This window comes from Schistocerca nitens, chromosome 2 (assembly GCF_023898315.1).
Source record: "Schistocerca nitens isolate TAMUIC-IGC-003100 chromosome 2, iqSchNite1.1, whole genome shotgun sequence".
Taxonomy (NCBI): Eukaryota; Metazoa; Arthropoda; class Insecta; order Orthoptera; family Acrididae; genus Schistocerca; species Schistocerca nitens.
The window spans coordinates 292,011,119-292,023,415 of NC_064615.1; the positions used below are offsets into that span (position 1 = coordinate 292,011,119).

At 43.3% G+C, this 12,297-nt stretch overlaps 1 protein-coding gene across 1 annotated transcript in view; it reads left to right on the plus strand.

Moving 5' to 3' along the window:
* The window catches only part of LOC126234993 (dynein beta chain, ciliary-like), a 732,993-nt gene that overhangs the window by 635,882 nt on the left and 84,814 nt on the right, over positions 1–12,297 (plus strand). The window contains exons 43-44 of the mRNA XM_049943730.1: positions 5,585–5,867; positions 5,961–6,134. Coding sequence (XP_049799687.1) covers positions 5,585–5,867; positions 5,961–6,134 — 457 coding nt within the window. The remainder of the gene's footprint in view (positions 1–5,584; positions 5,868–5,960; positions 6,135–12,297) is intronic.

A 12,297-nucleotide genomic window follows, 5' to 3' on the forward strand; every position in this document is an offset into this window, starting at 1 on the left:
CGGCACAGCGGACACACCAGGAACCGCGGTGTTGGCCGTCGAATGGCGCTAGCTGCGCAGCATTTGTGCACCGCCGCCGTCAGTGTCAGCCAGTTTGCCGTGGCATACGGAGCTCCATCGCAGTCTTTAACACTGGTAGCATGCCGCGACAGCGTGGACGTGAACTGTATGTGCAGTTGACGGACTTTGAGTGAGGGCGTATAGTGGGCATGCGGGAGGCCGGGTGGACGTACCGCCGAATTGCTCAACACGTGGGGCGTGAGGTCTCCACAGTACATCGATGTTGTCGCCAGTGGTCGGCGGAAGGTGCACGTGGCCGTCGACCTGGGACCGGACCGCAGCGACGCACGGATGCACGCCAAGACCATAGGATCCTACGCAGTGCCGTAGGGGACCGCACCGCCACTTCCCAGCAAATTAGGGACACTGTTGCTCCTGGGGTATCGGCGAGGACCATTCGCAACCGTCTCCATGAAGCTGGGCTACGGTCCCGCACACCGTTAGGCCGTCTTCCGCTCACACCCCAACATCGTGCAGCCCGCCTCCAGTGGTGTCGCGACAAGCGTGAATGGAGGGACGAATGGAGACGTGTCGTCTTCAGCGATGAGAGTCGCTTCTGCCTTGGTGCCAATGATGGTCGTATGCGTGTTTGGCGCCGTGCAGGTGAGCGCCACAATCAGGACTGCATACGACCGAGGTACACAGGGCCAACACCCGGCATCATGGTGTGGGGAGCGATCTCCTACACTGGCCGTACACCACTGGTGATCGTCGAGGGGACACTGAATAGTGCACGGTACATCCAAACCGTCATCGAACCCATCGTTCTACCATTCCTAGACCGGCAAGGGAACTTGCTGTTCCAACAGGACAATGCACGTCCGCATGTATCCTGTGCCACCCAACATGCTCTAGAAGGTGTAAGTCAACTACCCTGGCCAGCAAGATCTCCGGATCTGTCCCCCATTGAGCATGTTTGGGACTGGATGAAGCGTCGTCTCACGCGGTCTGCACGTCCAGCACGAACGCTGGTCCAACTGAGGCGCCAGGTGGAAATGGCATGGCAAGCCGTTCCACAGGACTACATCGAGCATCTCTACGATCGTCTCCATGGGAGAATAGCAGCCTGCATTGCTGCGAAAGGTGGATATACACTGTACTAGTGCCGACATTGTGCATGCTCTGTTGCCTGTGTCTATGTGCCTGTGGTTCTGTCAGTGTGATCATGTGATGTATCTGACCCCAGGAATGTGTCAATAAAGTTTCCCCTTCCTGGGACAATGAATTCACGGTGTTCTTATTTCAATTTCCAGGAGTGTAAAATCATTTCTACTGGACAGCTATTCCATTGATGAATTTTTCTTAAAAACTGGTAGCCAGTTAAAAAATATTTAATTGTAGTTGCATGAGTAGGACTAAAAATAATATGTTCATTAATATTAGCACTAATCATGTGTACGTATCTTGTAAACTGACTTGTTCCACATCAATTTGAAAAAATTAGATCATTCAAATGATCTATGGAACATGTAACTAACTAACTGAGCACTGAAGACTTTGCTGTTCACTACCCAAAATTTGATCCATTTCTTCATATCAGTACGGGTTCTGTAGTATCTACAACAATGCAGTTACTACTCTCTCCCAGTGAAACATATGAATACATTTATGTATCATGGTATAGCTACTCATTGCAGTAAATTTTGAGACTGATTCCTCTTTCTGTACTCTTTTAAGCCTGTGTAACTAAATCCTTAAACAGCCAACAAATGCAGCAGCCACTTTTAATAAAATAAAAATATTTTCCTGTGGAATTCTGACACCGCTTACCTCCTGATACTTAAAGTTGTATTCAAAGGCATAACAATATGAAAAGGATGGACTGTTATCCACCACATATAGGAGGCACTGACTAGCAGATACATAAAAAAAGGACTGCTAGGTAGTATTAACTATTGAACTAAGTCTTTCATCAGATGTAGACAAAACAAAATGCAGATTCACTTGACACATGCAAAACTCTCTCTCTCTCTCTCTCTCTCTCTCTCTCTCTCTTTGTCACACACACACACACACACACACACACACACACACGCACAACACACATACTCAGGGCCACTGTCATCTTGTGATGCTAAGGCCTAACTGGTACTGCATCTAATGTGAGTAGTTGTGAGATGAGAGGCATATAAAAGGGGGAAAGGACTATACAGGTGTGCTGGTGGGATAGAAAGCCTATGTAAGTCTAGAGTGGGAGCAGGGAAGTATATAGGTAGCTGGAGGACAGGGACTAGTGGAGATTGAGGTCAGAGGGGTTTGGGACTGAGGAATATGTTGCAGAGAGATTTCCCACCTGTGCATTTCAGAAAAAGCTTGTGTTGGAGGGAAGAATCTAGATGGCAAAGGCTGTGAAGTAGTCACTGAAGTCGGGCACTGAGAGTGTTGCTTTTCAACTATCTTTCTGAAATGAGAAATATCCCACCCCTCCTACAGCAGTGTTCTGCTGTGCACCCATCCTGCACAATATCCTTATCTGATCCCATTCCATCCTTGCTCCCAACCTATTGCCCCATGACTCATAACCATGCTGTAGACCTATACGCAAGACCTGTCCCGCACATCCTCCCACTATCACCTATGCCAGCCCTATCAGAGGCATCTCCTATCCCATTGGAGGCAGGGCCACCTGTGAAAGCAGTCATATGATCTACCAACTTAGCTGCAACCAGTGTTGTGAATTTTACATGGGCCTGACCACTAATGAGCTGTTTCTCCACCTGAATGGCCACCACCAAACTGTAGCCAAGAGATAACTGAATCACTCAGTTGCTGAGCATGCTGTGTAACCTGATGAGCTTGTCTTTAGTGAGTGCTTCACTGCCTGTGCTATCTAGTTTCTTCTTTTCTGAATTGTGCAGGTGGAAACTCTCCCTGCAACATATCCTTAATTTATGTGATGCCTCCTAGCCCCAGCCTTCACTAATCTCTGTTCCTTCCCATTCCCTGGCCAGTATCTCATCCACACCCACACTACCCACCACAGCAGTGATTGATGTTCAACACCAGATGCAGTAGAAGCTGTCAGACCTTAGTGCTCCGAGATGACAGACAGTGGGCATGTGTGTGTGTGTGTTTGTGTGTGTGTGTGTGTGTGTGTGTGTGAGAGAGAGAGAGAGAGAGAGAGAGAGAGAGAGAGAAATAAAAAAGCACGAGAGAGAGAGAGAGTGTGTGTAAAACATTGTTGCAAAGAGAGAGAGATACAAATATGTATGATATATTTAGATCAAAGAAAAATGAATTTTTGTATGTTCAATTAAAGTTTGACTTGAATGTAGGAAAGACAGCAGCTTGGAGCCAGTGGGCATGTATTAAGCACGTAGAAGACATTTGCCAAGATCTTCGAAGCCTGGAGCTTAGTAAAGAAGTTTTTGCTACCTTATGGATTGAAGCACTAATATATATAGGACAGTAAGCAGAACAAACCAGTAATTGGATAGATTTCACATTTGGTGCTTTCCAAACACGTACTCATTCCCCCCCCCTCCTTGAGCTGGGCTTCTTGCCATATCATGCCTGATGTTATGTGGAAATCTAAGAGAGCACTGCCGTCCTCTTTTTTCCAGACTCAGAATACTCACAATTATAAATTTATATATCTATGTGTCTGTACTCTATATTAAAAACAATATTTCAGAATTTATTGCCAGAGGAGAAATGTATGAACACAACACCAGGGCTAAGGGTAATTTAGACATACCATGCCACAGATTAGCAAGAACAGGAAATTCCCACTAAGTAAACCCACTCAAAATGTTCAGTAAACTGCCAATTCATGTTCAGTCTATGGATATAATTTTTTTTTTTAAATTAAGTGGTACAGCTGGCTGCAATACAGTACTATATTATATTAGATTATAGTATAGCTTATTGCATTAACTTTTAGAAACTATACTGGTGTAATTTGGTACACTACCATGCTTAAAATGTATTCTATAATGTCCTGACACTAGTTTATTTTATTTTATGTATGTACTATTACATCCTGTATAACAAAGCCAATATCATTGTAAAATGATCTATGGTGAATAAAATTCTTGATTCTTGTTTTCAGTGCTTGCTGTAGGGTTGCTGCATCAGATTGGGAGAGAGCCAGTGGTAATGAGTGTGACTGTGTCATAAGAAATGTGAGTGGGGAATGGGCAAACAATTTTTGATTTACACTGAGTCTCACAGTCCTGTTGTGTACTTCGAAGAGTGTAGATGAAGAACAGCATCTGGTTGGACCTGTAAAGTCCTGTAATAGGCTTGTTAAGCACAAAGCTTGAAAAGCACTTTTACTGCACGTGTATTGGACTTATACGGGAACATCACTGTAATTGGCATCAGGGGTGGTGTGTGGAAAGGGGATTGAAACACTGGATGAAAATGCTGAAAAGATAACATGAATATTTGGTAAGGGGAAGGATTTTACCATCATTTGTGCCCATTACTTCTCATATTTATTTTGATGTGTGAGAAGAAGCAAAGGAAGAAAAATAAAGTTGTAAGCTGCTTTATATCTTTAACTGGGTAGACCAAGCTGTATGGTGTTGTTAAATATCTTATTTGACACAAGAATGTACCGCTTACTGTAAAGAACCAGACTATTGCATTCATTATATCCTAATTTTGACTTACAGAAATGAATCATTTACATTGAGAAGAAAGACCAGAAGGAAATCCAATCTGTTTAGAAGTGTGACTTGTGAGAGAAGACAAAGCAGTATTCAGCATGAAACATTGAGGAACTTTGCTCAGCGTAACAAGTGTAGGATTCATGTTTTTCACAGACTTATATTGAATGAGTCTGTGAGTGAATGGAGGTTAACTCTTTAAAAATGTGTAAAATAGCTGGACAGTTTTAGACCCTGAGGTTGACCATGTCAAAGATTTAGAAATGTGCTTTAGAATAATGTGTAGCTGTAAGGATGCAATTGCTTTAGCATACAGGAAAAGAAAGCTAAAGATAAAACTGGACAGAACAACATTGTTTTGTGATCAATCTAATAGATGGATTGGTGTAAGATGTTTTGTGCATATGTATGTTTCAAGAAAGTAGTAATATTTCCATATACTCTAAGTATGAAGCATGTGTTTGGCCAAGTACATTTCTTCAGGAATAATTTACAGTGTGATTGAAATCTGCATCAATACTCACAGTTGTGCAAGTGCAGCTTACCTAGGAGAACCACTGGCAAAGTATATGTACTTAAATTGTGAAGAGGTCATACTTGTGCAGATAAGAAGCAGTTTACTTAACCAGATAATAAATATGCCTCCCCCCCTCCCAGTTCTTTCTCACTCCCATCATTCTAGTCCCTTTATTCCCTCCTGAGGTCTGTATTTCATCCATTTCTTCCACAGTGTGGAAGGGAATATGTTTGCCTTGTAATCTTTTGCTCAGTTTCATAATTTATGGACGTTTCTTCCTTATTGTTGTATTTGTTACTATACACACTCTATATGTATCCTTTATCAATTAAGTAGTAATGCATATTAATTTGGTTACAGGTATGATAACTTTTTTAAATATTCATTTATTTAGGTATGTCACCAGTTGGGTGGAGACTAGAGAACACCAAGCTGAGAGATCAAATCTCATTGTCTTATTTGACAAATACATTCCTTCATGCCTTGAAGCTCTGAGAACGCGATTTAAGAAAGTAACTCCCATAGCTGAAATTTCACATATACAAATGCTGTGCCACCTATTAGACTGTCTCATAATACCTGCAAATCTGCCAAATGACTGTCCAAAGGAATGGTATGAGATATACTTTGTCTTTGCTTGTGTCTGGGCTTTTGGTGCTGCAATTTGCCAAGATCAGGTGAGTTAAATGATGGTTTAATTTGTATTAATATAGGCTTTATAACTTCTTCGTAACTGTGTCTATCATTTGTGTCTGCTTGTTTCTGAACAGTTGATAGATTACCGTGTGGAATTTTCAAAATGGTGGGCAAATGAATTTAAGACGGTGAAATTTCCATCACAAGGAACTGTTTTTAATTATTTTGTTGACCATGAAACTAAGAAATTTCTACCTTGGGAGGAAAAAGTTCAAAAATTTGAACTTGATTATGATATACCACTCCAGGTAATGTAAAAGTTTCCTGTGCAATTAACATCAAAATATAAATCAGAGAGATAATTGTCAGCAAAGCTTAGAATTGTGGGCAGAATAACAACAAAAGGAAAAGAAAATATTGACGCATGAATTTTCAAATCTAAAAGTATTTTACAGGGGAGCAGAAGAGGGAAAAGGAAGAAAGTACATATTTAAAAAATATAAAAAATGATAATAAAAGACTTACTCACAAGTCTGAATTGAGGAAGGGAGGCAATTGAATTTTTTGTCAGTGGTAACATCTCTATTGTCATCATTTTTGGGATAAGATGCAAGGCATTTTTATTGTGAAAGAATTTCCATTAGGACTAAGGCCTTGAGTTGCAGACAGGCGTACTGAAAAAGACTGCTAAAATACTTAAGCTTTCAGACAAAGTCCTTAGGGATGTGTGTGTATTTTCTACTTCAGAAGGAGAACTTTGCCCAAAAGTTAAAACTATTCTCCAAAAGGACATTTATTCAGCAAACTACACAGGTACCAAAAGCAGGAAAATGCATTTCAAGACTTTTCTGTGTCTCTATTTCCTCCTAGTTTTTAATTGCACTTTTTATTTGAATTCTCATTTCTGTTCTTTTCCTCTGACCATATATCTTTGGACTGAAGGTGGAAGCGTGCTTACCAGTATACAACATTTAACCTCCTACTCTCTCTGACATCTCTCTCTTCCTGTTTGTCACCTCGTTCCTCGCTGAAGGTGGGTATTTCTCAACTTGGGACCTGAGTGACTTACCCCTCTTTTCCAAGCTTCTCCAGTGTATTCCTCTTTCCTCCTTGAAATAGGAACTAACAACTCTGAAAGTTGATCTAATTAGGAACACAAAGAAACACACAGACATTGAAGAAATACAAATTTATTGGGTCATGGAGTGACATCAACAAGAATACAATGAAGGCAGAGTCATGAAGTGACAACAATAAGAACTCAGTGAAGGTAGTTACGAGTCTTGAACACGCAGCAACTGAGATCCCGGAGGCCTGTGTATAGCTTTATGAAGATGCTGTCTCCATCTTGTGTTGCTGGCTTCTTGTCGTTTGTGTGCGGCTATTCAGGTGACTGCAGTTGGTGATGGTGCTGTCCATGGCAGCAGGCCGTTTGGATGTCAGCATACACTACGCTTGCCGTAGTGGCCCCACATGCGTCTGCTGTGAATGGTAGATCTAGTAAATAGCAGGTACAACACTCCTCCTTCCTTGCTAGGGGAGTGACCAGGTGCTGCAGTCTGTGATGCTGTTTCTGCAAAGAATATCATGGTGTCTGTGGCAATGTTGGGGGTGGCAGTCAAATGTGCGAAAAATTCCCAGTCCACCCCGATCAGTGTGTATGGACAAAAGTGGTTGGGATGAGGGCACTCCCATCACCCATGGACCCAGGGGCGACTAGTGGACAGGACCAGCAATAGGGGGCAGGAGCCATCTGGACGGCAGATTCCACAACAAGAGACAATGGTGGACTGGAGAGGAGAGGCTCTGGGGAGAGAACCAAATACTGTCCCTGCTGACAGCAGCATATGCTCAGCGCAGTGGGAGGTTTTGGCACTCATCACAGGCAGCAAACTCATCACCCATTGCTGGGGAAGGTGGACATGGTCAGGCCTGTCCAGAGTGGCCAGGGCTGATGAAGAATGAGATGGAAACCCACAGCCTGAGGAGAGGGACCCACACCCATCCTGGGACACAACTGGCTCTGGTTACATGCCATGAGACGATCTTCAGTGTGAACCATGAAGATGTGGTGATTGTCCTATGGACAATGACTGGAATCCCGTGAGGACACCACCTAAAACCCCAGACCCAGCCTGGTATGCTGAGCACAGATGTCAATGAAATTGGTGCTGCTGGGGGACACCTGCTTGGCAGCAAGAGGTTGAGCAGCACCAATTGCTGATAGCTGTGCAGGAACTCGGCGGACTTTTGGCCTCTGTGTCCATCTTCCTTCTTATGCAAGAGATCCCCCAGTGGCCCAAATGTCAGGAGGACCTCCTGCCACATAACCACCAGAACCACCACACAGGGAATGAATCCTTCCACCGACAAGAGGGGGAGGCACTGACACAATGTGTAATAATTGCAGAGTGGGTCCAATGCGCAGCCCAATGACAGTCTGGCCACCTCTGTTGTACCATGTGCACAACTTGCACCATAGCATCCGATCTGCTGCCACACCAGAGACAACAGGGGAACTGGTGATGGAGAAGACATCCACCATCTTCCTTGCCTCGATATCCAGGTGAGAACCAAGCAGTTACTTCTTGTCAAATGAGGCATCAAGACCCATGGGGAGCCAGTGCAGAGCATCCTCATTTGTATGTTGCGACTTGGGACAAAAATGAATGTTGTAATTGTACTGGGACAAGAACAGAACCCAGTGCTGAAGATGACAAGTGGCTTTCTCTGGCAAGGACAACGATGGGCTAAACAGGGAAACCAAAGGCTTATGGTCAGTAGTTAAATGAAATTTTACACTATGAATGGATTTTTTAAGGCCTAGACAATAGCAAGAACATCTCTTTCCACCTGAGAATAAAGTTGCTGAGCTAGTTGAGTGTTTTTGGTGCAAAGGTAATAGGCTGTTCGGAGCCATCTGAATGGTGTTGGGCCAGGACCACTTCCATCCTGTACTTGGACGCATTCATTAGTGAAATTACATTTGAGGCTCGCAGCCTGTAGAACAGAAGTAATGTAGGTGATCCTCTGTGGCAGCATGGCCAGGTCACTATAGAATATTGTAAAACATGACACAGAGTGAAGGCTATCATTAAGCTGCACAAAAACATGCTCATAAGCTACAGATCAAACAAAAGGAGAACATTTCTGCAGTAATAGATGCAGTGGGTAGGCAATAATTGCCGCTCTGGGAATAAACTTACAATAGTATGCCATGTTGTTGAGGAATGCCTGAAGTTCATGAAGATTATACGAAGGGGGGGGGGGGGGGGATGATGATGTATTTTCACTTATGAAAAACAGCATTATTGAAGTAATCGCAAATGAGTGCTCAGCCTATTCTTTATGCTGCATTGCTGTTGTCCAGTCAATGTGTTCAGTGCTACACACAACCTGTATCTTACATGTTGCTCTATACCTCATGTTTGTTCTTACTATGACAAACTTGATCCCATCCTTGTTTCCAAGTTTGTTACATCTACATCTACATCTCCATACATACTCTGCAACCCACCATATGGTGCGTGGCGGAGGGTACCTCGTACGACAACTAGCATCTTCTCTCCCTGTTCCACTCCCAAACAGAACGAGGGAAAAATGACTGCCTATATGCCTCTGTACGAGCCCTAATCTCTCTTATCTTATCTTTGTGGTCTTTCTGTGAAATATAAGTTGGCGGCAGTAAAATTGTACTGCAGTCAGCATCAAATGTTGGTTCTCTAAATTTCCTCAGTAGCGATTCATGAAAAGAACGCCTCCTTTCCTCCAGAGACTCCCACCCGAGTTCCTGAAGCATTTCCGTAACACTCGCATGATGATCAAACCTACCAGTAACAAATCTAGCAGCTGACCTCTGCATTGCTTCTATGTGCTCCCTCAATTCGACCTGATAGGGATCCCAAATGCTCGAGCAGTACTCAAGAATAGGTTGTATTAGTGTTTTATAAGCGGTCTCCTTTACTGATGAACCACATCTTCCCAAAATTCTACCAATAAACTGAAGACGACTATCCTCATTCCCCACAACTGCCATTACATGCTTGTCCGACTTCATATCGCTCTGCAATGTTACGCCCAAATATTTAAACGACGTGACTGTGTCAAGCGCTACGCTACTAATGGAGTATTCAAACATTATGGGATTCTTCTTCCTAATCATTTGCATTAATTTACATTTATCTATATTTAGAGTTAGCTGCCATTCTTTACACCAATCACAAATCCTGTCCAAGTCATCTTGTATCCTCCTACAGTCACCCAACGATGACACCTTCCAATACACCACAGCATCATCAGCAAACAGCCGCACGTTGCTATCCACCCTATCCAAAAGATCATTTATGTAGATAGAAAACAAGAGCGGACCTACCACACTTCGTTGGGGCACTCCAGATGATACCCTCACCTCCGATGAACACTCACCATTGAGGACAATGTACTGGGTTGTATTACTTAAGAAGTCTTCGAGCCACTCACATATTTGGGAACCAATCCCATATGCTCGTACCTTAGTTAGGAGTCTGCAGTGGGGCACCGAGTCAAATGCTTTCCGGAAGTCAAGGAATATGGCATCCGTCTGATACCCTTCATCCATGGTTCGCAAGATATCATGTGAAAAAGGGCGAGTTGCGTTTTGGAGGAGCGATGCTTTCTAAAGCCGTGCTGATGCATGGACAGCAACTTCTCTGTCTCAAGGAAATTCATTATATTCGAACTGAGAATATGTTCGAGAATCCTGCAACAAACCAATGTTAAGGATATTGGTCTGTAATTTTGAGGATCCATCCTTCTACCCTTCTTATATACAGGCATCACCTGCACTTTTTTCCAGTCGCTCGGGACTTTGCGTTGGGCAAGAGATTCGCGATAAATACAAGCTAAGTAAGGAGCCAATGCAGTAGAGTACTCTCTGTAAAACCGAATTGGAAACCCATCAGGACCTGGCGATTTATTTATTTTCAACCCATTCAGCTGCTTCACAACCCCAGGGATGTCTATCACTATGTCCTCCATACGGGAATCTGTACGAGACTCAAACGGCAGTATGTTTGTATGATCCTCCTGTGTGAAAGATTTCTCAAATTCTAAATTTAAAATTTTGGCTTCCATTGCCAGGCCAGACTGATCAGTGAGTGGCTGGATGGAAGCCTTTGACCCGCTTACCGATTTTACATAAGACCAGAATTTCCTTGGGTTTTCAGCAAGATCTTTTGCTAAGGTATGACGGTGGTAGTGGTTGTATGCTTTGCGCATTACTCTTTTTACAGCAGCATGAATCTCTACTAACTTTTGCCTGTCCTCATTCTCCTGATCTTTCTTGTACCGCGAGTGCAACTGTCTTTGCTTCCTGAGCATTCTCCGAATTGCGCTGTTAAACCACGGTGGGTCTTTTCCGTCCGTAACCCACTTTACAACTAGAACAAACACTATTTATGGAACAAAGTACTTTATAGAGCAACATGTAAGATACAGGTTGTGCGTAGCATTGAACACATTGATTGGACAACAGTAATGTGTAAAGAATAGGCTGAACACTCATTTTTGATTGTTTTAATAATGCTGTTTCCTTGGCGGCTCACCAGAGCGTACCGGGGGGCAAACCCAGGTGGCCTCTATAAGTGGGCCTATCAACTGTATGGACACACACTCACCGAAATTGCACGTGTCATAAGTGAAGATACATCATGGGGCAAAGCTGTAATGGTGGTGAGATGTTATATTGTGGGACACACACCCTGCCAGGAAATTTCAAGACCCAAATAAACAACGGAATGCTGGCAAAGAGAGAATTAGTGAGATTACTTTTGAGGCTCACAGCTTGGAAAACAGAAGTAATGTAGGTGATCCTCTGTGTTAGCATCTGTCATGATGATGTCGTCAAGACAGTTAATGCAAAGAAGGACAACCAACATAACCTGTCCTAAAAAATGTTGAAAGATGGAAGGTGTACAAGCAACCCTAAACATTAGTGATTGATATTGAAAAAGGCGTAAAGCCATATTAACCACAATCAACTGTTTTGGTGTCTCATACGATGGACTCTGAAGCTAGCCTTCGGCCAAGTCAATTTTTGGAAATAATTGACCCCCAGCCAGCTCTGTGGGCAATTCCCCCACTCAAGGGATGGGGTAAGTGTTGATGACCAACTATGCATTGTTGTCCTTGAGGTCACCACAGCACCAAACCCGACCAGTTAGCTTCTTTATGATCACTAATACACTGTCCGCCCCCGGTAGCTGAGTGGTCAGCGTGGCAGACTGTCAATTCTAAGGGCCCGGGTTCGATTCCCGTGTGTACTGTGAAGTTATTTGCACAGGCCAATCCTGGGGCAAACAGATATGGAAACTCAGACTACAAAGAATCCAGTTCGTGATATGGCACTTGATCTGACACCAGATGCACCACGTTCATGATAGGAAAAACCAAAAGCAGTAAAGGCATCTAACCCAAACAAATTTTCAGTACTCA